General features: G+C 40.3%; 1 protein-coding gene and 1 long non-coding RNA gene across 8 annotated transcripts in view; one reads left to right on the plus strand and one right to left on the minus strand.

Annotated features, from left to right (window-relative positions):
* Nucleotides 1–26332, plus strand: part of LOC121232424 — a 47813-nt gene that overhangs the window by 20680 nt on the left and 801 nt on the right. The gene's annotated exons all lie outside the window — the stretch shown is intronic.
* The window catches only part of CTNND2 (catenin delta 2), a 688109-nt gene that overhangs the window by 14024 nt on the left and 647753 nt on the right, over nt 1–26332 (minus strand). For 5 of the 7 annotated variants that reach the window (XM_030041721.1, XM_030041726.1, XM_030041722.1 and 2 more), the window contains 2 exons: nt 20427–20552; nt 6511–6637 (listed from right to left, as the gene is read on the minus strand). In XM_030041721.1, coding sequence (XP_029897581.1) covers nt 6511–6637; nt 20427–20552 — 253 coding nt within the window. The remainder of the gene's footprint in view (nt 1–6510; nt 6638–20426; nt 20553–26332) is intronic. The other 2 variants (XM_030041725.1, XM_030041723.1) reach the window with 1 other exon arrangement.

A 26332-nucleotide genomic window follows, 5' to 3' on the forward strand; every position in this document is an offset into this window, starting at 1 on the left:
GCCACATATGACTGAATGTAGTGTTTAACTCTAGAGTAAACATTTCAGTAAAGTTTATATTTGTTAGCATACTAACAATAAGCTGTTTGAAGAAACACTACCACATTACGGAGGAAAAGAAAAGGTGGTGTTACTTCAAGTACATGACAAATGTATTCATGAGACAATCAACTCCAACATAATTTTCTCTTTGAATGTTCTACTTTCTTCACTTACACCCAACGTCTAAGATGATGATTATGAAAATAGTACAACAATAATAATTTTTTTTCCTTTAGCTTTTTTAATTGCTTTAACTTGTCAAAATTTTCTGGTATAGGTACTTCCATTTTTTTCTCAAAATGGTTAATTTATTTCTGTTGAAAAGACTGTTAACTTTCAACTGTGTGGAAAAACCCTTATAAAATGGTTTCTTCCCTTCTCTGTTGAAAATAAACAAACCAACTAAATGATTTTAATGGAGACGGGAAGAAAAGAAAGGTGTTTTTCATAGAAAACATATAGCAAAGAATGCCTAACACTTAACGGTAACTCAAATAATTTCTCTGTCTTTAAATATCTATGTATGAACAATTGCCATTAAAACAACAACTGCTACTTTAAGGTAATATTAAAACTAAATCCTTCATCAACTCATAGTATGGCTGAAAGGAGGAAAGTACGAGGTGACTAGGAGGAGAACTGGGTTTGTACTTGATTCTCACGCACTGCAGAATTAAAATTGGGGATTCCTTTTAAATTGTTTGTCAATAGTGATGTAATTCTAAAGCTGATAATCCAGCAGATATAAAGAAACATGACATTAAATTACCAAATCAGCTAATGGCAACTTGAGTCTAACAGGGACCAAAACAGAATGCAAACCTTGAAAAAGTTGCTAACGGATGCATTTTGTTTCACATACTCTGGTAATGCTTTTAAGCACTCTGGTGTTTTGAACAAAGTTGATTGATAAAGACAAAACCATCTTTCTCTGTTCCCTGTGGGAATTATCTCTCTCCTCCCATGTGAGAGCAACTGCTTTCTGGCAAGTGTTAAAATCCAGAAGCGCCCTCTTTCAGAGTTTTTACTAGAAGCAGACATAAAACCATTGGTTGACATTAGACTGAAAAGTGGTATCAAGTTTTTCTGCCCTTATTCTTAAAGGACACAGAAAGGAAGACAGAGCTCTCTATGCTAGCTTAAGCATCTTATCACCAAGTCCTAGGGATGGATGGTACATCGTGAGTTCATTTACTTCAACTCTTTACCCCAAGGTAGGATCCAGTATACCAAAATAATTCTTGACAGATTTTCATCTAAAACTAAAGATCTCTAATGACAGAGATCACATAACTGCTGCAAGCAGTCTGTTCCAGTGCTTTGTTTCCCTACTGTTAGGAAATGTTCCCTGATGTCTAGCCTGACTCCTTGCTGCTCATTATTTCCATTTGTCTGCTATGAAAGTAGAGAAAGTTCATGTTGTTCCTCTTCACAGCTGGCTGTTACGTGCTTGAGTACTTGGTGCGTACCTCTTCCCGCTGCCCCCATCTTGTGTCTCTCTTATTTGAGTTAAACAATTGCAGTCCATTCAGTGTGTCCTCATATCCTGATTTCTCAATCTCCCAACTCGTGTGCAACTGACAAAAATCCCTAAATCGTTTCTAAATAACTTTTGTCTAGCCAGATATTCTCCTTAGAATTTATTTGTAAAGGATTGGGTCTTTTTTTCCCTTTCGACAGTATCTCAAATTTCTCAGGATCACTCTGAATTCCAATAATGTCCTTCAAGGTATATGAGTTTCTCCCAGGTTTATGTCACCAGCAGAGGTAATAGGCATCCTTTGTATATTATCTGGGTCATTAATGAAACCACTGAAGAGTACTGGGCCCAAGGCAAATCTCCAAGCAAAGCATTCTTCCATTTTGGCAATAAGCAATACCCATTCTTTGTGAATGGCTTTCAGTCAGTTTTGTATTTACCACACATGACATTTTCTCGACTGTTTGCTAGCTTGCCCTAGCTTGCCTATAAAAATCTTGTGGGAAAGAGTCTTACTGATTACAGTAGATTTCATTTACTGACTATTTTTTCCACAAAGCGTTTTAACTATGTTGTAGCAGGAGTTCAGGTGGATTTTGTAAGAACAAGTTGTATCGAACCAATGTCTGGATTTGACACGGATACTACCAGACAGACAGTAACTTATACTACTATGTAGAAATAGATACTCCTAGAGTTAAGCAGTATCTTATGTTCTTACTATCTTTGAGGTGCTCAGACTGTGATTATTTGTTCCAGCAATTTTCTAGAATGAAGTTCAGCTGACTGGTCTGTAATTACATGGGCTCCTCTTCCTTCAGAAACAGCCACTATATTTGTCCTTTTCCAGTCGTAGGATAACTGATGATGGCAGTAAGTTTTCATCTAAAATTTAAGTATGTTCATAGAGTCATAGAATCATATGGGTTTGTGTTGGAAGGGACCTTAAAGATCATCTAGTTCCAACCCCCCTGCCATGGGCAGGGACACCTTCCACCAGACCAGGTTGCTCAGAGCCCCGTCCAACCTGGCCTTCAACACTGCCAGGGATGGGGCAGCCACAGCCTCTCTGGGCAACCTGGGCCAGTGCCTCACCACCCTCACAGGGAGGAACTTCTTCCTTACATCTACTCTAAATCTACCCTCTTTCAGTTTAAAGCCATCACCCCTTGTCCTATCACTACATACCCTTGCAAAAAGTCCCTCTCCAGCTTTCCTGTAGGCCCCCGTTAGGTACTGGCAGGCTGCTACAAGGTCTCCCCGGAGCCTTCTCTTCTCCAGGCTGAACAACCCAACTCTCTCAGTCTGTCTTAAATATGATGGATAGTGGCTTAGCCACTTCATCCACCAGTTCCCTCAGGACCTGCAGATGCAAATCCTCATCAGGCCCCATGGACTTGTGCACCTTCATGATCATTAGATGGTCTTGAACCTGATCTCCTACAGTGGGTGGTTCTTCATTCTCCCAGTCCCTGCCTTTGCCTTCTGCAACTTAAGCGGTGTGGCTGGAGCACTTGCCAGTGAAGACTGAGGCAAAAAAAGTTGTTGAGTAACTCAGCCTTCTCCATGTCCCAGGTAACCAGGTCTCCAGTTTCCTTCTGGAGAGGGCCCATGTTTTCCCTAGTCTTCCTTTTATCACCGACCTACCTATAGAAACTTTTCTTGTTGCCCTTGACATCCCTGGCCAGATTTAATTCTATCAGGGCTTTAGCTTTCCTAACCTAATCCCTGGCTGCTCAGACAATTTCTCTGTATTCCTCCCAGGCTACCTGTCCTTGCTTCCACCCTCTCTAGGCTTCTTTTTTGTGTTTGAGTTTGTCCAGGAGCTCCTTGTTCATCCACGCAGGCATCCTAGTGTTTTTGCCTGACTTCTTCTTTGTTGGGATGCATCGCTCCTGAGCTTGGAGGAAGTGATCCTTGAATATTAATCAGCTTTCTTGGGCCCCTCTTCGCTCCAGGGCTGTATCCCATGGTGCTCTGCCAAGCAGATCCCTGAAGAGGCCAAACTCTGCTCTCCTGAAGTCCCAGGCTGTGAACTTGCTGTGCGCCCTCCTCGCTGCCCTAAGGATCTTGAACTCCACCATTTCATGGTCACTGCAGCCAAGGCTGCTCTTGAGCTTCACATTCCCCACCAGCCCCTCCTTGGTGGTGAGAACAAAGTCCAGCATAGCACCTCTCCTCATTGGCTCCTCTATCACTTGGAGAAGGAAGTTGTCATCAACGCATTCCAGGAACCTCTCGGATTGCTTATGCCCTGCTGTGTTGTCCCTCCAACAGATATCGGGGTGGTTGAAGTCCCCCATGAGGACCAGGGCTTGTGAATGTGAGGCTGCTCCTGTCTGTCTATAGAGGGCCTCATCTGCTTGGTCTTCCTGGTCAGTTGGCCTGTAGCAGACCCCCACCATAATGACACCTGTCCCTGCCCTCCCTTTCATCCTGACCCATAAGCTCTCGGCTGGCTCCTCATCCATCCCCAGGCAGAGCTCCAGGCACTCCAGTTGGTCATTGACATAGAGGGTGATCCTCCCTCCTTGTCTTCCCTGCCTGTCCTTTCTAAAGAGCCTATATCCTTCCATTCCAACATTCCAGTCATAGGAACCATCCCACCACATCTCCATGATGCTAATAAGATCATAGCCCTGCAGGCATGCACACATCTCTAACTCTTCTTGTTTATTCCCCATGCTATGTGTGTTTGCACAGAGGCATTTGAGCTGGGCCTCCGATGAAGCTGCCTTACTGGCTGGAGGGGCTGGAATTCCTTTGTGCTGCTCTTCAGGTGCTCTCCCGCTGACCTGTGATCCCTCTCCAGGCTCTGGGCATCTATTGCTGGCATTGGCATCAAACTGGTAGGAGTGGGATGGATCGAGTTTCCCCTCCCCCTGCAAATTTAGTTTAAAGACCTCTTCACCAGCTTGGCAAGCCTATAACCAAAGATGCTTTTCCCCTTGTCCGACAGATGGACCCCATCAGCCTCCAGTAGACTGGATTTCTCAAAGCGAGTCCCGTGGTCCAAGTAGCCGAACCCCTGGCTGTGGCACCAGTCCTGTAACCATTTTTTGATTTGCTTCGACTGGCCCTTTTGAACCCCTTCCCTTTGACTGGGAGGATTGATGAAAAAACTACCTGTGCTCCAGAGCCCCTTACTGCCACTCCCAGGGCTCTGTAATCCTTCCCGATCCTCCTCAGACTGCTCCCGCCTATGTCACTGGTGCCCATGCGAAACAACAGCAGCCGAAAATAGTCAGTGGACTGTAGGAGGCTTGGTAGTCTCTCGGTGACATCCCTGACAGGAGCCCCCGGTGAGCAGCACGCCTCTCTGCAGAGCGCGTCAGGTCGGCAGACGGGTGCTGCCGTACCTCTCGGGAGAGAATCGCCTACCGCTGTCGCCCGCTGCCTTTTTTCAGTTGTGCTGGCTGTCACTCGCGGAGCGGATGGGGCTGCCTCGCTCCGCTCCGGCGTCTCTCCTGATGTGCCGGCTCTTTCCTCTTCCGTCTGCAGAGCGGCGAAGCGGTTCTGCGAGGGCACCTCAGGCTTCGGGGGAAGTCTCTTCCCCCTGCTGCTCCTCGCCGTTGCAAGCTTCCATTCTTCCGCGTTATTGGCCCCGCTCCCTTCCGTGTGTGCCGGTGGGGGGGGCTTTTGGCTATTTGGCCGTGGGTCCAGTGCAGACCGCGCTTGGGACCAGCTAGCTGACTCCTCCTCAGCCTCCCCGACGTTACACAGCCTTCCCACCACCTCCTGCAGCTCACCCTCCTGCTGCAGGGGGTTCTCCGCCTGGGCAAACCCCCCCGATCACCACGATCCCCCGCTCCGCTGCGGAATGTGCCCGTGCCGGAGTCGGTCGCCTCGGCCGGTCTTCTTTAAGCAACAGAGTTCTTTAAGCAATAGAGTCACAGAAGCGAGGAGGCAGTCCTGGCAAGAGACAGAACGCCTTGCCAACGCCTTGCACTTACAGTCAAAATCAGATTTTGGAGAAGGAAAAAAGGAACAAGAACCCTTCATGGACTTGTGCAATGACAGATTTTTGAAAACTGAATAGCAGCTCTCACTGTACTTCTGGCTACAATTTCAAATTTCCTCGGTGGTTATCCTGCAGGACTAAGATGCAGCTTTTAGACAATTAACAAAACAATTTTCTTAAAAACAAAACTATGGCACAATGCTGATGGCAATAATCAGTTTGGCCAGTTTTAATCCCAAACTCTTGGTACACCTATGGAATGACAACATTTGACTGAACAAGTAGTAAAAAGCCCATTGAAAGGCTGACTGTTTCACTCTGTTTATCTTCGAAGATTTTCACTGGAATGTTTTTATCTAACCAAGGTATGTTCTACCTTAGAATAAGCTGAGGGGAAAATGCCCAGATTTCTGAACAGAAAAATTAATTAACACTGAGGCATAAGTTGAGATACTTACATTAATTCATTGTATGGATCATACAGAATTAATGATAGCTGGTGTAAATATGCCATCTACGTTACATGAAGACCCGTCATTAACCTTTTGTGAAACTTCTACATGCATGTGTATGCACACCTATATACACATACACATACAATCAGAATAAAAGCTGACAAAAAAAATCATGTGGCTCCTTCAACTCCTGCTAAGTGTGCAGAGTGGTCATAAGCAACATAGCAGTTTTCATGACTAGCAAAGTGAGTAACAGAATTTCCTCACGCTGCTAGTGGACACCACTGCCCTGAGATCTAGTCAGGTAATCCCAATCAGGAAGACACTGCATAAGAATTCATAACACAAAGTTATGGAATATTCTTTTTTCTGTAAAACTTTACAAGGTGTAAACAACAACAACAAAAATTCCTGTTTTGAACAGATAATTTAGGTAAGAGTAAAGAATATATTTTGTGCCCTTCCACCGTTGCTAACAACAAATCTGGATGCCAGTGACATTGCTTAAAGAAGGAAAATGACAGTGATGGATTACCTCCGTCTTTACTTCAGTCCTGAAAGCCTGGTCTTACCTGAGCGGTTGTTAGGAGACATGCGCACGGGAGAGATGGAGGGCGTGCGTGATGAAGAGTACGGTCTTTGCCGATCCCTTTCTATTGTTGAAGATGAGGCTACAAAGTGATACTGTGACCATCCGTCCTGCAACATCAAACATTGCGACAGCAGTCAAAGAAAACGCCATGCAGTTCCCCATTTTATGTACAGAGTATTTTCCTCTAATGTTTTCACTATGTATATACAAGTAGGCTACTATCTTTTTCCTGCCACTGGGTGGCAAATATTCTTAGCGGTGCAGGATAAAATGTGCCTACTGTACTGACACACCAGAAGAAAAATTAAAATGCAGAAAGTTCTATAAAATAACACATTTGAGAAAGCCTCAAATTATGAAAGCACTGAACAACTTTTTAGTCTACTTGTTTAATAGTTCTGTCTTTTTCCATGCCTCTATTTTCAAATTGCAAATGGCATTCTGGCTATACAACAATCCAAATCACAAGACTGCTTGTTTTCATGGTGAAAATCAGTTTTTGCTTTAAATCACTTCTATCTTACGAGGAAATTTTGGAGTAAGTAGATGGGGAAGCTCCAGGATTGTCAAAATTAGTGCAACTATTTGGGTATCTATAGTCTAGTTACATTAACTGCCCATTTGTTCACATGTGAGGGAAAAAGAATCAATGCATTTTCTTTGTTGCATTTTTCTCCAAGATGTACTGAAAGAAATACTATTCCTTCTATTTAAAACTGTGGTAATGGGGATGTATTTAAAAAAAAGAGACAAAGTAATACAAACACTAGAAACAGCTGGTTCAGAAATGAAAAAGGAGAGTTTAAATCATTCATGTTTTGTTCCTGTACCATAATTTAATGTAATAATCCAAAATAATGTACCTCACATTTTTAAAAGGATATTAAAAATAGTTTGAAAGTATCATGAGACAATAAATTGACTTTTGCTAGTGCTCTTATTAAATGACAGTATTTTAAATGTCTTAAAGTATTGATAGGTTTTAATTGTCTTTATCACTGCTTAATGTTAAATCTGAATCAGTACCACAGTTTTCCCAGTCTTGCACTGAAGGCATAAGCCTTTTAAAAATGCCTACTTTCTGTTGGGCTCAGTGGCAATTGAATCAAGTACTTGGCATGGAGCTAAACAAAATTTTTGCAATGAAATGCTGAATAGAAATAAACACAATAAAATATTACCAAAACCCAGTTGGAATTTTTCTCTTGCTTAAAGAAGAATAATTCTCCATTGAGGTAGTAAAGTCTATTCCCACCCCCTACCTCAGGCTACTCCAGACATCCAACGCTGAATCCCACCCGCTCCCATCCTCTGCCTTTGCCCAAGGCATCTCGCTGACTTTGTTCTCTCCGCAGAAACCACAGGCACCTGGCTCGTGGAATTGCACGAGAAAATGGCTTGAAAATCCCCCTTCCACTAAACTTTTAGGAAAGAGAACTCAGCAAGAGTGTGACAAAGGAGCAGGAAAGAAGATAGTCATACTTGATGTAGAGGGAAATGTTATAAGTAAATTAGGAGAGAGAGGTGACACCTAACTACAGATTCTGAATATCTATACTCCTTACATAACGCATTTGTATCAACATGTGTGTATCTCAGTCGTAATTTCAAAGGAAAAAAAAAGGAAGAGTGAAGTCTGGGCCATGGCTTTCACAGTAGGGTCAGGACTTTCCCTAGAGTTGATAGTGAGCAATTGTCCACGGAGGTCACTCATGTTTAGGACACTTCACTGAACTGCACCTCATATTTCGTGACAGTCATAGAAGAAAATATAAGGAAGAAAACCCATTAATTAATAAAAAATAGTAAGAGTAACTTGAAAAAAGAAATAGTTAATCTTTAATACTACTTGCTTAAACCAAAATTTTTTATATCCAGTCTTTCATTTCCAACAAGCAGCTTCTACACAAGCCATGTCCTCCAACCTAGAGGGAGGATCAATGAGAATGCAAACAAAAACATCTGTAAAGCCCTAACTTCTTAATGTTAAATCAAACTGGAAATTATTAGAAACTTTTCCATACATATATATAGTATGTATATATAATATATATATATTTTTAAGAAGAACTAATAGTTTATAGCTATCGTTATAATGAATAGTTTAAGTCCAATAAACTTATCCAAGCATTAAGACTGTAAATAACATAGTTAGCATTATTTTTACATATCCTGTTAATAATAACTGGCACGGTGATTTCTCTACTATAAAAATGAAGTAGCAAACATGTGACAAGCCCATGCCTTTATCCTGATGAAGAAAAATGGTTCCCTTCTTCCTTCTTCTCTGGGGTCAGAAGTTCTTACCAGAAAGGTGACTCTCTATAATTCACCCTGTTAGTTTTCTGATAGTTTATTTTCTTTTAAACAGACTGCTGAAGAGGAAGATACCAAGAGGACAGCCTCTAGATCTGATAAAAGGAGATGGAATGGACTATTTATTACTGTCTGCCTGAAAAAGGATTCATCAGCCATGCTTACATAGTGCAAGTCAGAAATACTTCCAGCTTTGTGGATCTGGATACGTGCATGGCCAGGTACACTCTCCTTTTGCACCCTTGCTCCCCTCAAATAAATCCCTGGCATGCGGGTCAGAAAAAAAGTGACCTGAACCTTCCCCTAAGCCTTTCTTCCTGTTGTCTAATCCATCTGTATTGTTTACATTAATACCTGGACCCTGGTTCTGATGGGAAGTGGATGAAATAAATCCCCGTTATCTGCACGGTCCCACGGACTCTACAGGAATAGCACATGGCATCAGTTTTGGTCTGCAGAATATCCACAGGTACTCTGTCAACGTTGCTTCCTCAGAAACAGCACTGCAAGGTGCCTCAACAGCGAGGGAGAAAAATCCAGCTGTAGTTGGGATGCTGGCAATAGCATTCTTCTGTGCAGCAGATGTTTTTCCTTCTCCTCCCTGCAAATTTTCGTTTTCTCTCTGACAAGAGTGGCCCCCATAACAAGGTCTTCAAATAAAATCTGCTACAAACTTTCAAGTTTGCAAGCCTGATCAGCTCAATAAAAGAAGTCAGGCAAACAATAAACTCTAACACAAGTATTGCGGTGAATTGGCATTGCTTTGGACTAAACAAGGCATATTGCTATCACTGTGCGACAACCTCCGCGCTGTTTTTCAACAGCATTACAGGCAGCTCCCAGACCTCACAGTATTTCAAAACCCTAATACTTTTAAGTCATCTATCTTTAGCTCTCTTCTGCCGCAAGGAACAAGCTTCTTTCCTTGGAAAGGTAAACAGTTTGTAACAAATTCATTAAAACTATCCCCATCAACAATTCCAAAAGCTATTAGTGTTAAATATTGAAACTAATTTTTAAGAGCCTAAATGGAGTATTTTCAATTTAATGCCAAGATAAATACCACCTGACATGATGGCTGCTTTCATTAGTTTTTTTCAGCTCTAGTGCCTGTAATGAAATTTAATTAAATTGATTTGGGTACTTAAAGGTACAGTATATAGCAGTGTCCTGCAGAGAAGAAAGCTAACTCAAAAGCAAAGTGTGTGAGGCTGCATTTCAGAAACCAATTTACCAGCCACAAACATGATCTAGGAGAGGAAGAGTAAGACAAAAAGATCTGACAAATTGGCAAGAAATTCAATGCAATTCTGTTACAGAATGGATGCATTTGTTACTGGCAGCAATTAATTAATTAATTAATAGGTGGCAACTGCACACTACAGGAGGGCACAGAACCACCAGAGTACAGAAATACCATTATTCATCCTTATTGTCTCTTCCAAGGTACCTTCTACTGGGCATTTCTCTATATTTTGACTATAATGAATATATATATTCTCCCTCAGTTATACTCCATAAAGTCCAAATGTTAAAGCTTGATTGGCAGTGGCATGTTTCTGATGATATGTTCTTGGGAAAGCTGCAGGGATTAGATTTGGGGCAGGGGTTGGATAACCACTGTAGAAAACAAAAGTGATATTGTAGTGTCACTGATCACCTTTTACTGGACTTAAGGAGTCAACAGGTCCTTTGTCCTCCTGCTCAACTTTAAGTCATTTTGAAAATAAATAATTTTCTTCAAGTCCGTGGGAAATAATTATTTTGCCAGGGTGACTAAACTTACTGTGCCAAACACCTATTGCATAGGTATCTTATGAAAATATAATTTGGGTTTTCCACATTATTCTTTTTGTGTTTAAAATACAGGGGAAAAGAGGAAGCAGTTTTCTATTGTGTTTGCAAGAATTTCAAATTTTCAGACCTCCCTGGTAGCAGAGTCCTTGACCTGAGGAGATGATTTACAGAGGTAGGTGATATCAGATAAACCACTGTCTCACTGGCAGTACAGCAATGCTATGAGGACTGAATGAAATTAAGCCCTGACGGGAACCGACACCATGATGACACAACAGGGAACCAGAGCTCCTGCCTGAAGAATTCACAGACCAGAGAGGAAAGAGAGGGGACCAGATACACTGAGGTGTCCAGGGAACGGGTGCCAGCGTCGGGGACGGAGCGCCGACATTGCCAGCCTCGGTGCGGTGCCCGGCCTGGGTGACCTCGCGGCATCCACTCAGAAAGAAACCCCACATCAGCTCGTGTGCTAATAGCCATACGGCAAAAATAAAAAAAAGCCCTACCCTCTGACTGGTTATGCTGGCCAGCTGCTAAGAAGACACTGACTTAAAAAGCACTAAGTGGTTTAGAAAAACTATGGTGGCTGCATGCACATCAGTATCTTTCAAGGCTGAAGAGCGTGGTCTGCGCTGACTCCTGGCCACTGATGTCCTAACATTGTCAGAAAGAAAGAGGGCAACTTCTTGGAAGCAGAGAAATCCCACTAGGGAAAAGAAACAAAAATGATGCAACAGATCCAATAATGAAACAGCTAAAACCTGAGAAACTACAGAGAATGTTGTGTCCTGCCTCCCCCAAGTTTACAAACTCTCCAGCATGCTACTTCTTGCTTCAGGCCTGATCCTCTTGGGACTTGATTTAATAGACTTTTTTCTGAATGACGTGAAGCATACAGGTCCAGACTTGTTTTGGCATCCTACTTCCTTATCTGTAAGCCAGCACTTTACTGGTTCCAGGATATTAATTGTAATAACAACTGCTCCTGTAATGGCAATAAGCTGTAGAAATGTGAAATTTTGATAGGCAACCACTTGCAGGAATCGGTAACTAGACCCACCATGGAGTTAGAAGTAGGTGACACAGCAACAAGGCAAAGTGCCTGTAAGTACGTAATGTAGGATCTACTCGCTTTGAAACTCGGCCAGACATTACTCCGAGTTGCTGGTGTTGCTTCTTTCGCAAGCTGAAGCGCTGCTGTCAGGTTAAATGAAACATCCTCACTGGTGTGCACCAGTGTGACACTGTCTAGAGTAAAAGATAAATCTGATGTGAATTAAGTCAAGGCTCATCAGACTTACACAGGTCTGGGCAATTCTTCACTGGGAATTTGTTGTCACGACGCTAATAAGACATAACAGAAATTAGAATTGGATCAAATTATCTACATACATTGGCATATGAAAGTTATGTGCATGACTTGACTGCAGTGAGAAATCTAAAATGGTAACAAGGGTGGGGTGATCCACACATGTATCTCACGGACCTTTTAAAAGCGATTTTTGAAAAATGTGGTTTAAATGTCCACCAACCACCAGACTTATCATTAGGCTTTACAACCTGGGATCATATTATTTTCTTTTCATATCAGAGGAAGAATAAATACATTTCCCAGTGCTTCTCAACAGAGATACCAAGCCTGACTTCTCTGCCTGTGCCAGCCCCATGGCAGCGGAGGCTAACCACCCCCACCAACACACCTGAGCACGGAGTGTGCTAGCAGGACTGCTCCCGGCGTGCCACCGAAGTAGCTGACAAGGAAATGTCGGCTGCTGAAGAAGAGACGGAGAGACGGCTGTTCTCTAAAAAAAGCCCCCGCCTTTGTACTTGAAGTGTGTTTATTTTGGAAGAGGGATTTCAACTAAATTCTTATAACTTCAACAACTCTAGAAACACTCTTGAAAAACAAACCAACTTGTTTTAGGTAAACTATCTAATTTAAAAATGCTGCTCTTTCATTTTTTCTTTGAATTTACACTGCCAAATCCTATTATCAGTAAATGATTCCTGAAAGGATTGTCCTTTCTGGATTTGCTTGCGTTGTTTCCAGGAAAACTCAAAACCAGTAGAGAATTCCTGGGCATTGATCTGCTTTATGGTGATACTACTTCCCTGATGTTTTTTTACTGTCATCAGCTAAGCTACAAACAATTATTAGCAGTATATTGACATTTTTACCTCTAGGATTTTGTCTTTTGCTTCCAAAGTGGTAACTCAAGATATGTCATTGAAGAGAGGAGTAGGGATTGAGCCCAAAAGATCCTGGTGTTCTCCCAGCTTACACATCAGCAGTTGCTGTTTGGGTTAAATCCTTCAAACCAATTCTGCATTAAGTCTGCAAGTGGAAATCTGGAGTATTTTCAGTGGCTTCAAAAGACAAAGGTCTGCTGACCCCAATTGTCCTGCTTCCCCCCCCTCCCAAAGAGTTACGAGCCAGGCCCTCAAAATCAACAGATACAAAGTGAAGACACGGATCATTGAAGCTCATCTTAATTTGAGGATTTTAGTAGTTATGTTTATAGTCTTATTTCCACAGCTTGTGAACATCAGAAAATTACCTAAACCAGAGAAATTATTCAAGTTTGGGGGATTTAAAAATATCGTAATAATTTGGATAAAAGCGCAGGAATTGCTCACGGTACGACCACTTAGCCGAAGTGATTAAAGGAACACAGTGCCATCGCCCGAGCCAAGGCGAAGAGCAGCCGTCTCTCCCGGGGGCTCTGGTCCCCCCGCCCCAGCGCCCGACGCTGGGGGGCTGCCTCGCCGCTCCCTCAAATACACGCACAGGCACCGCTTCAGTCTCCTTTCTTACGGTGCGCGGCGGGCTTGACCCTTTTTGACTCTGAATTTCAATGTACAAATGGCTTTTACTTATAAGTGACCGCTTCTGCATCCAAGACACAGCAGAAGTTCAATTGCTTAAGAAGCTGAAAGAGAAATACGTATCTAGGGCAGCGGGAGGCTTAAAGAAGGGCTCCTAGTCAGAGAGTCATTAACCACAGCAAAACTGTCTGGCGCTGGATGAGGATTATTAAGTTTTCTGTAGGCTCTTTAAAACGACATTTTCAGAACCAGTGGTTAAACTCATTCTTTTCAAAACGAGACATGTACCTCCCAGCCTCCATCTCAGCTTCTCTGAAAGCAAAGCCATTCTCCTATTGTCCGCGTTCCACCCCAAAATCATTTGGAATATTTTCTCTCCCTGTTTTTTCTTTGTCATCGCAGAGCCTGAGGTACTATATACTTCTGAGAGTATCACCCAATTTTTTTCTTTCAAAATCGCACAGATGGCCTTGGCCAGTTTTCTCTTTTTTGGATGCTTTTTTTTGTGTGCAGCGTTATCATCTTCTAATCACGTATCTTCTACCATAATTTTACATCTCATCCCTTGATTTTAGCTATGAAGAGACACATGATAAGGGAGAGATATGTTAATTACTTGTCAAATCTATCCAAGTGAGAAACAGCTAGGTAACTATCCCTGGTTGTTTTATATAGTGCAACTCTAGGATGTTTCAGGAAATCACTGAGGCATTGCTTTACCTATCTATAATTAATTATTGATTTCCTGTTGTGCAAGTTGTGAAGATGACAAGACCTAATCTGATGAATAAAATAGCTATAAGAAAAGGGAATCGTATGTGAGGCAAAGCATGAAGGACAAGACTTCAGATACGGCACAGTTCATTATTCATTTTGCTGAGGTTATATGCAGGTAAATAATAAACCTTTCAAAACACTGCAATAAAATGAAATAAATTCATTTTTCAAAGCATCACTTTGCCTCTTAAACAGAAATAAAACTGTTTTAATATATTTTAGAGGAAATGAAGGCAGTATTTGGCCCTTCAGCTAGAATTCCTGTTCTTCTCCTATTTTCCCCTGCATAAGGTGTATAAGCTGTAATTTGTTAGAATCACAAAGAACTAGTTTTGCTTGTATCTTGTATGCACAAAAAAATTTGCATCCAAGAAAGTGTTTACAATAATTTTTGACTTGCATTGTCATTTTCATTCCAGTAATGCCATTTCACCTATCGTCACATGTTTATGCCCTAGAAACGCAAGCTCCGGCTCCTGCCCACAAAATCTCAGGGGCAGGACAAATACTACTTTATGCTCAGGGTCAGTTTCTTAAGCCTAATGTCCTTACAAAGTCTAGAAACTAATCACCACCTCTTACTCTTACTTTTCATGCATTAAACCATAAAATCAGCCAATTACAACTCTTCCATTATACCTGTGAACATAAAACATGAAAAAAAAATCATTATCAGAATAAAATTTGCACTGTTGTCTCTTATGGTGAAGAATGTGGTGGGACTGATGATACTGACTGTGACCGAGAGCCACTAGGACTTTGCGCTTCCTGAAGAGCGGCACTGTGGCTGAAAATCGGGGATCATTTTATTCAAACGTGTAGCTGCCTGACAAACAAGGAATCAGCACCCCTTTGGAAAAATCACTAGATAAACTCATGCTAAAATTTCTTGCATAAATACACTTAAATGAGGGAGTTAGAGATCTGAGTTTGCTAAGCTGTATGAACTTTAAGGATATGCTGCTTTGAACATCTAGTTTACCAACGCACTTAGACATTAATAATGAGAAATGCCTATTCTTTTTTACTGAAATACCTTTAAGAGTTTTTGATTTGGTAAATAAGAGCTTTAGTATTGTTAACTCAAACAGGAACAAACTATTGGACCAAAGCCTACAACTCTCATTTTAGAGGAACAACAACTTTCTCTAAAAGCACTTTGTAAAATTAAAAGTAATAAAATCAATTTAGAAACTGCCAGGGAAACTTTTAATTTCTACTTTCTGCAGGAAGAAGAAGCTATAGATCTTTTATCAAGACAAACTGTATTGGCTAGTAAATGAAGTAAAAAAACTCAGAACAAAGCACACATACTACAAAAGAGACTCATTTCAAAACACAAGGTTTCTTTCTTCGAGTCTGAAATGGCAGATATATTTAGGCCATTTTTGAGTTCTGTTAGCAGTTTTAGGAAGAGAGGAGGCTAGAAACGATAAGGACTTCCCAGCAGTTTTTTCCCCACCCATTATTAGATCACGGAGAACATCAAAGTACCGAAAGTAGGATATTGATGCACCAGCTTAATATTTCATTAAACTTTGATTGAATTTACATGTACTGTCCATGTTAAACACTTTTAACCTCCTTATAGGACCCAGAAGAATGAGGATGACGATAGCATAAGTACAGCAACACAGAGGAGCATCAGCAAAAAGGTGCCCAGTGTTATGCATCAGACCATCACAGCTAGACTATTTACCTCTGAAAAGAAAATATGCTTTGATTGCCATAGTAATAAATTTAATTAGACTTCCATCCCCTCTGTGCTGCTTGCATATGCTATTACTACTAGTAAAAGTTCTACTGATCTGATTAATTTGCAAAACCATAAGCAGCCGTCCAACACACCCATTCAAGTTTGCTGGCAGAAACTGAGTTTCTCGCCCATACTCTTTACTACACATGTGCTTTTATCTGTGTCTGAACCTACATATGCAAACATCAAGCATACAAGTTAATTAAAAATGCTATTTTGTTCTGAATGGTAGAAACCATGTTCCTTGAACGAATTTTGGAGAAAAAGATAGACATGAATTAAAAATGGTTTCTCTTGGCATGTATCTTTAAAAGACATTTGAAAGTCTTTAGAAGGACTTTCGGATTCTTTTCAGTATTGTAGCTCTGAATCCAGCTAAACTTTGCTTGCCATTAATTAATGTTATTTATATTTGTTTTAAAATATTTAATGCATTATTTAAGTGGACTAAAAATGTTCCCAGTCCCAAAAGACATGCAGATAATCTTCTTAGGTATCTACTTTGTATTGAAGTATTAAAATCCAATCTTATTCTGAGGAACCGTACTTCTGAGAAGAAAAATTCTGTAGACGTGACCTTCCACCTATGCATAACCCTCCGGATTCTGGATGCCTACTCGTACCTCTACCCTAAGGATATTTCAGAAACTTCAGTTATACAATTCCCTTCAGAAAGAAGGCTCCAAGTCAAAGATATTGACTCTTGGGCTGCATTTTAAATTTTCTTTTCTTCAGAGAAGTTCAAAGGGTGGAGTACTTTAGAGACAGACTTTACAGAACTATGAGATTAAATTTCTCTCTTCTAAATCTGTACTTAGTAACCTTAAAATGGACTTGGGTTTTCGAGTGAAAAACACCCAGTCGTTCCCACATCAGTAAACTAGACCTTACCACAAGACTCACTACCAATGCTGAGGATGCTTTAGCGTCACATAAATGTATGGCTCATCCCAGAGAACTGGTTGGACAAACTTTGATTCTTTTTGTATTTGTTTAGCATTTCTTGAGTCTAGTAGGTTTTGGATGAGAATGGTGTCAGCTTCCATGCACTTCTTACTGATAATTTAGAAGAATTACTGCTAAGTTTGGTTGTTGAATTACCGCTTGCTACAATGCTCAATGTTAAAGGAAAGCACTATCATGCCTTTAAGGCCCTCATGGGAAAAGCAACAGTCAAGCATAGCTGCAGATACTTTCTAAGCTCATACCTCACACCATGAAGGTTTATTCCTTTATGTATTCTCAAATTCCCTTTGTTCAGACATCATGCTTAAAGGCAGCATCTTCTACATCCACGCTGTGTTGTAAGTTTTACATACACCCTCCCCATTTGCATATACATATACACACATATTGGTATTTTACCAGCAAAAATGCAGAGACGTCGTCACACAGACATACAAGTATTTGCAAGAAGTGCAAAAAACCACCATTAGTTTGGCTTTAATTGTGCTTAGTCATCATATGTGGTTTTTTCAGATACCATTCAGGAAAAAAGCCCGCACCAAAATAGTGTAAGGATGGGTAAGGACTGGCTGCAGATACACAGCACTCTTTTCAAGAAAATACTATCACCAGTATTGAATCTTCAGTTCAGCACGGACTGTATCTTAGATTACTACTACTATTTTAAATACCATAGTAAACATGGAAAATGTTTTAGAAAGAAACATATAAATACTGAAACAACTGAGACATGCCTAAAGGAATGGTAGGTGATACTGCATAGTACATAAACCTTTGTTGAGAGTATCACAAATAATTTAACTATGTAAAATGCAAAATGATTGAAATAAGTGATGGAATTCAGAAGCATAAAATGTTTGAAAATATCTCCCTCTAACAATTGATGCAGAAACACAAGTTTTGATACTCCATCATGTGTTGTCATTGTCCTAAAGGTAAGAACATCAGTATTTTGGATTCCTAAAGATTTTCTACCCTCTTTAGGCCAAGTAAAATATAAAAAAAAATTGTAATAACAGAATGGCAATCCCTTCTCTTTCTAGTATTGTCTGATACTGTTAATAAACTCAAAGTGGGTTAGAAGGAATGAGGAAAAATATTACTTGATATGATGGATAAGCTAGGAAAGTCAGAACATGATCTACTTGACTGCACAAGTGAAACGATAACTATTTGCATTAAAATAAAATTGAAATAACATTCAGTTTGACTTAGCATTTTGTAATATTTTAGATATAAATTTTGTCTTTTTTTCTAAATAGTTTTAAAAACTAGTCAAGTGATTTAGAATGAATATACAGCTAGGTGAAGGCACTTAATATATTGGTGTTATGCCAAACGCTGAGAACCCCTTTCCTCCTCTGCCCTTTTCTGTTTAAAAATTCAAGCACAGTTTATACACCATTTTAACCATGTGTGAATACTTCTGAATACTTCTGCATATGCCAAAGTTTTTACCTGTATAGCTCAGTTCAATTTATTTGCACAATTTCCACTTTAGGCTTCATGCTATGTAAATTTCTATTGCATAGACAAACACGATATTATTTAAGCAGGCAACTGGCAATGACAAAGCCATAAATGTTAAAATTTACTTGACAAAGTTTTGAATGATTCTTAAAAAAACATCCCCTTGGAAGGCCTATGCAGTCAAAAGGGGAAGTAAGTTAAATGATAAGTTTATACTATACAGTGATGCTGCCTAGTGCTAATGATGTTGAAAAAAGTAACATCAAGGTAAAGAGAAAAACAAAATTCCAGATGAATGTATCATTCCTCAGTGAAGAGGTTTTGTGTCTCTAAGAAAGAATGTGAAAAGATTAACAGATTATTCTTTGGTCTGCAGCTACTACCTGTTATTTCCTGCAGAACAGAAAATACACCTTTGCTTTCATGAAGAAATACTTCATATTTGCATGTGCATTGGGAAAGGCAAACCTATCTTACATGAACACTGGAAACTAATATACAGCATAAAATGTAGAATTAATAATAATTCAACACATACACATGAAAATACTAACTTTTTCTCCAGTACTGAAAGCAATGATGATTTCATGATTGAGTATTTAACAAGATTGCTATTTGATAAAAAGCTGCATTTAAAATGCTCACTTAAATGTGAATAACATGTTTTTAGGCAAGGAAGACTGAAACAGAAAGAAAAAAAGAAAGTATATATTTGAGGACTATGATTTTTTTTGCTATGTTGGTTATAGAATCTCTTATCTTCTAAAATTACTCAGATGATGCTTTAAAAAGGCTTGAATATGTTAATTCCACAGAAAATGTCCACATTTCCTTTATTTCAAATCAATTTAGGAATTTGCTTAATTCCTGATTAACAAAAGAAAGTAATGTCATATATAAGATGATGAAATGCTGGGCGTTTTAAATATCACATTCCTGTTAGCTAAAGATTAAAAGGATTTACCCTAACCTTGAAAGATATTTATGTCTAAAGTACTTAAATGAGATCTTCTCTGATGTCTTCTCTCTTCCAGGCAAACTGAGTAGAAAAAAAAAGCCCTGAAAGAAAGAGCATTACTACTGTGTCCTGTGTGACCAGCAAAACCATGTAAATTCCTATTTTCTCTAAATATTTTATCAGAAATAATGCACACACACACATAGATAAAGGTTTCTCCATGGATTTACTTGAATGTTGTGCATAGGTAGAAGGTATTTTGTTTTTGCAATAATGCCACAGAGTGACGTTGTATTATGAAAAAAATATTAGGACGAAAACAAAAGACCACACTTGGTTAAGGAAAAGGAATTTTAGTACCTAAAATGAAATAGTGCCTATAATAAAAAAATGCCCAGTCGTGCTAATTCTTATCAACTGTACTTATGTTTGAAGGAAATCTCCATTGTTCTTATTAATAGAGATTTTTGAAAATTAGCATTTTGAGAATTTAATTGACTCCAGGACACACTGATTTTTCTATAGATATCCTAGTTTACCTGGGATCCTCTTACTGAAATATGCAGCTAGTGCTTTTGTCTTAGAGATGCCACTGGGCCAGAAAAGAAAGCAAAATGCTTGATAAATTCAATCTGCTATTGCGACATAGTGCTTATCAATAACTGCCTTTCTATTTGAAAGGTTCAGACAATCAAAACCGAGATTACAGAAATGCTAGAAAGCTTGTCAGGGAACCGAATGTAATGCACGTGTCCCCCTCTCTGGTATATGCTGTCCTGAGAGAGCAAAAGTCTGCACCCCTTCCTCACGCGGCTGAAATGAAGGGGACTGCTCTCCCGAGTGCGGCGAGACGCTTTCCATCTAGAACCTACAGCCTTCAGTACATTAAACTGTATAATTTAAAAATATAATCTCTAGTAAAGCTTTGTTACTTTTGATTCCAACGTCTCCTGTAGAACTCTTTTGGGTACAAATCTCAGTATGCACGAAACACAACAATTCAACACTGGTCAGCTGACAGCCAGAATACCTGGGTTGGGGAATAGATTCTGGTTTCTTGGCTCTGGGAGAGCGTATGCTGAGCGTGCCATGACCCAGAGTGGTGGGTTGGTGAAAATCCTCTGTCATCAGCCACACTGAAGCTTGGGGCCGCCCACTGCCATAAATCAATCAATCAGTCAATCATTTATTAATCAGGTACTTGCATTTTCATAGTTAATATAAAAATGGGCTCTAGACAATGCCTTCTCTATGATGATAATCTAGCTTTATATTACAGTGGGGGTTTACCTTAAATTAATCCATCCTTTTTCTGAAAGGGTGACATATTCATCTGAAAAAGGCCTTGCCAATTGTACAGAAATAAATTAAGCCCCGCTGAAAGATCAGCACCGCAAAATAGATATGCTCATGAACAATTTGAGCACATGAATAGTTCCTTCAAGTCAAGCCACTTTTTTTGAGGAACTATTATGTTCCGGATTTGGAATTTAGATCCTTAGTGTAGGGTTTAAGTTCTGCATAGACCTTTTCACTAGATAAATTTGACCTAAAACAGCATCTTTTTGGGGGATGTCTGACTGACGATAACCTTACCGGGAGAAAATCCAAACGATGTGTTCCAAATCTACACAATAGCATGATGTAATTTACATTTTTAAAGGGTGAGTAGGTATATTTTCCTTAAGAAAGGACTTTAGATGCTAAAACTCCCTGACTAGGGTTTTGAAGTTTATTGCTGGCAATTTTCATGGAACATTTAGCCATAAAGGACCTTCTCATAGAGTCATCATTTTATTATTCTGAAAGTCACATGAAAAGAGAGTCCTCTTCTGGATCTGGACTGGCTTAACTGCTTCTAAAGCTTCGGGCAATTCCAAATATCTTTTCCAGCCAATGACAGACAAGGCCATCTTCAGAGTGACTACTCTGACTTCATTAACTGCCTATCACAATAGTTTCCCTGTTGTAGATGGCACACTACACGCTGAAGGACGACCGCCTTTAACAGCCTCCCTGGTTTCAAATAATTGGTTGTATTTTTATTCATATGGCAGGTGAATAGGACAAACATTTCTATTAGTCCATGCAGAACAGAAACCTACGATAAAAAATGGGAAAGAAAAATAATTTCTACAAATCCATTGTGATCTCTACTTATATACTGGAAGACAGAATAAGTGTTAACATAATGATAGAATGTAAACATATTTTGTTGGAGCCTAAGTGGTTAGGCAAAGCAAACCAATTAATAGAAAACATATTCTTCCTGACAGTTCCTCCAGCTCTTTAATATTACACACATTTAATGCTAATTGAAGCTTGCTTTTAGCTAATAAACTTTCTTTCATGTTAAGCTCATTTAGCACAACCCTTTTGCTCAAATTTCCTCATGTAATTTAACAAGCTATCTGTGTTTAAGAGTAGTTGGTTATTTTCTTGAATATTGAGACAGATAAGAGTTTACCAGCTAATGGAAATCTGCTCTTTTACAGTCACACCTGTATTTTCAAAGGTGTCCCCAAATCTTCAACCAGCTAAAACCCTAGAGACTGGAGCAGGGTCCAGTGTTCCTGACTTGGAAATGGGTGTCTTCAAAGAATCACCGTAGTAGCTCCTTTCACCTTGCTTAGGTGGCTGAACATAAACGGGACAGCACCTCTCTCCAGAGACTGTAAGCAGCACTTGATTCTCCTGCTGACTGCAGAGGTTGCCAAGATGCTTGAAGAAGAGGGCTGTACCATGAGTCTGAAGCACAGGGACAAGCAGGATAGATCCTCTACCTGGTGTTTCGTGAGTGCTGAGCGACTGACCCATCCGTGGGGCTATGGCCCATGTGACTGTTAAGCACTTTTGAAAATCAGATTTTAAGTATTTTGGAACAGACTCACGAAAACAGAGGCAGATAAATGATCACTTATGAAAATATGTCTTGCTTGTAGAAAACAAAGAAGTTTTAAAATGACATGACATTAAAGTCACTCTTTGGGAGACAGTATTTCATCCACTGATGAAAAATGTTGATGATCACCTCTTTTGTACTTGTGAAGCTTTAGCAGTATTTAGAAATGAATCACACTAAATAATCTAAACACTGTTTATATGGGACTGAACCCGAACCTTGTTTTCCTCTTGGTGGGACTCTTTTTCAGATTAGATTTCTGTTTCAGCTATTGCTCAGCAAACAGAGCAGCATATCCTGCGAACTCTTCCATGATGAAGGACCTGCAACTTAAACTTCTGGGATGGCTTGGCAACTCCCTTACTTCAGGACTAAATTCGTTGCTTCCTCTTGGTCTGTCAAATTTTTTTTTCTATAATTTTAGGACCAGAAACATTTCTGCATTTTGCAACTTTTTCTTGTTGGACTATGTTAGGATAGTGCCCAAGTAACCATACCAGGGAGTGAAATCTTCTTTTTTCCCTAAAGCACAAGCTTACAAAGCTTTGTTTACTACAAAGTCAACACTGTCACCTCACTCACAGATCTGAACGCTGACTATTTACTTTCTGTGCCTTTTCCATGCCAGTCCAGCCTAACAAGTCTATGTGTCCCACTAAAGCCACGACACAGCTATGAACTGGAAATCCTGGTACATGGGATAGAACGTGTCAGTGGCGGGTACAGGGTGCGAGATAGCTCTGCAAACACAGAGCATAAGGTATTGTGGACTTACAGAGCTTTCCAAGTGGAAACTGAGACAATAAAGGCAATGCCTCTTCCACCTTGAACTTGCAGCTCAGGCTGTGAGAACTTAGAAGTCTACCCATCATTCTCCTGAGCCAGAAAAGCTACAGTCTCCACCTAAGCATGCTCTTCAGAGAATAAAAACCTATCTGAGAAGAGAGACCAACAGTTCAAACAGTGCAACTCCTCTTGCATTAGCTGTTAATAAATGGGCACTATGTTCCTGCTCCATCAAACCGAATGAAAGCAACGCACAAACCTTCAGTCTTATTTTTTATAGGATCTTGGGAATCCCAGGACACGCTGGATGCTGCAGATTAGTGAGCCTGTCTCCCCAGTAATGTTCCAGCTCTTGTTTTGGGGGCCTTACAGAAAGGACCTATGAAATCTATAGGGCCTTCTCATTGCCTTCATTGGGAGCAGGACCAGCCCACTGCAGAGACGTTCCTGGGTACCAGAACTCAGAACTCCGGGCTGTTGGAGCTCTGTTGCTTGCAGGGTTTGTACTGTCCTCCTGCTCTGCCCTTCTGTTTAAACACAGCATATGGGCTAGCCTGAAACTCTTTTTCCAGAAACACTTTTATCTGTAGCTTAATGTGGCTTACTAGATTTAATTTTCTATGCCTCTCATCTCACTGACTTGTGGAATAATTTTGCATTTTTCAGGATAAAAAAGATGGATAGGACCTTAAAATTTTGTGTTGTTAAAAGATACTGTTTGCATTCGTAGCCAGATAGACTACGACCCTGAGACAGGGTATATCGCTTGATTTGGCCAATGAAGTTAACTGAGCTGTTGCAGTTGCTGCTGCAGTTTTTGGCTTTGAATGGCCCAGAGGAACAGGCAATGTCTCTCAGACACCGAGTGGCACAGTGAAATTTGTGCGCACTACGATTCTTCTTAAGTACCATAGCTGAAGCTGGCACCCTGAAATCTGTTAAATTTGGGCTGTTTTTTATGCAACAGCCGATTCTGACAGTGTCCTTAGAGGCTGCTTCACTTAGGTTTCACTACATAGGCATATTAACGTTACAGCCTTGGTTAAAGCTGAAGAGCTTGCTCACCCGTGCTGGGACTGGAGCTTGCAAGAAGCATTGCACATACCCTGCTTAGGGCAGCCCCGCTGCTGGCAGCGGGTGGGGGACTGGTTTCGGACTCCCCCGCTTCTTTCCACTTCGCGGCCAGCAGCTTATCGGGGAGTGCTGCAAGTGGGAAATTGGTGCCTATGCACTTCTTGGCTTTTGGTCCTTCAGAGGTGTGGCAAGTCATTAGGTGACCACACCAATCCCCAACTCTGGATGGACTTTGTCAGTGCAGTTTATATTCTGCCAGCTACGGGATGATTCCTGTAACGTTGAGCAAAATTAGAAAAGTGAAAGAGGTTTCCATTTCGTTGCTGATGCCGTCATATTTGGACTAAATATACTGACTGTTACTGTATCAGCAGTAAACATACATTGCCTTCTTTCCACGTTGATACGAAGGATAATCCTTCTATTCTTTTTACCTCTCCTTACTTACTCTACTGTAAACATGTCGCTCTAAAATACACTGCAATTCAAAATATTTCGTTACACTGTTTCTCAAACAGTAAGGTAAGTGCCGCTGCTTTTTCTTAAATGTGATGTGATGCCTGCAATTTCCTTGTATTACAGCACAAAACTGTGCCTCTCTGTAGGCCACCAATTCTTTGAAAGTAATTGTATATATACATCAGTACATAGGAAGAAATTGCTGATGGTTATGCAATAGGATTTACCTGCACTTCAAAAAAGGCTGTGCAAGTGCAAGATACTGCCGAGTGCTGATCATATTATACTGTCAGCTGCATGTTCACTCGTTTTTACTAGCATATGTATCTTAATGGGACAAAATAAAGATTGCATTGACACAGTATCTTTATATTACATAACTAGCTGACTGTCAGTATAATGCAAACTTTTCTCATTTTCCTATCATAAAAACATTATTTTCCCAACAGTGGTGAAACTCAGCCAGCCAGCATAAGTCAGCCTACTATAGGCAAGTTTAATAAATATGATGACTTTATAAAATTACTGTATGTCTTTTAACAAACAGGAGTATTTTAAATTAACTATCTGAACATTTTGATTAAAAGAAACCATATTTATACAAGGCTTAGCAGCATGTATAATGGCATGTAATGAGTACACAAATGTGTAGCAGAGAGTGACCTTCATTTTAAGATTTTGTGAAGCCTGTAGGAATTAGCCAATATAGAGAGTAATAAAATGCTTTCTGACAATATAGACAATCTGTCTGCTACAAATATCCTGGAAGCTACCTCAAAGGCTAGCCTGCCCTATTTTCCATACCACAAGCATGTATTTGTGGCCACAGAAAATGTTCTTTTAAGCATGCAAGGTACTTAGTACCCAAGCATGCTTAGTACGTATGTACATTACCAGGCATTCACATTGGCAGCTAACAGAATGTCCTTTAGGTAGCAGTATACTCAGAAGCCATACAGCATATAGATTCCCTCATGCACGGAGCAACCCTAGAAACTGCTTTTCCGTCACAGCATATATATACAGACAGAAGGTTGGAAATGAGCCAGACATTGTAAGAACCTCTAAGAGACTACGGTGCAATAAAGTTCAGCCTCTCCGGTGCAGCCACCCACATGCACAGAAGTCAGGCTATGCACACTTCCAGTGTGTTACTGCCTTGCGTCAGGAAAAGCCTACTCCAGCTCATGTTTGTTCCCACCTCTTAATGGGACAGTTGAGTACCAGCTCGTTACTTGGAACGTCTTCGCATATGGTATCCCTAGGGCTGCCAAGGATGACAGAAAATACTGGAAGTGAACAATGGGAGAGACTCAATAATCATCTTCCTTACTCCTCAGACTTGACACAAGCAGGGCTGAGGCATGCAAAAGAACAGCATTTCAAACAGAAGGTCAGCTTCTGCCAGTCTGAGATCTGGTGCATACATTTCATGTAACTAAGTTCTTTTCTTGTGCAAAATACATACAACACAGACTACGCCACCGCGAACCTTCCCTACTTCACCATTCTTATGCCTCAGCCTTAACTAGGACCTGAGCTTCTGTGCCACACAAAGTCTTAGCTCTCTGCTGAGATTACAAATACAGATATCAATTAGATAAGCTGTGAAATTCCATGTAGCAAGAAGACCTTTGAGAACTAAATCTGCAGGCTGATACTCCCATGGAATGTAATTTAGTTTGGAAATACTCAGCAAGAATTACTTTAAATGT

Source organism: Aquila chrysaetos, chromosome 18, assembly GCF_900496995.4.
Source record: "Aquila chrysaetos chrysaetos chromosome 18, bAquChr1.4, whole genome shotgun sequence".
In the NCBI taxonomy this organism is placed as follows: Eukaryota; Metazoa; Chordata; class Aves; order Accipitriformes; family Accipitridae; genus Aquila; species Aquila chrysaetos.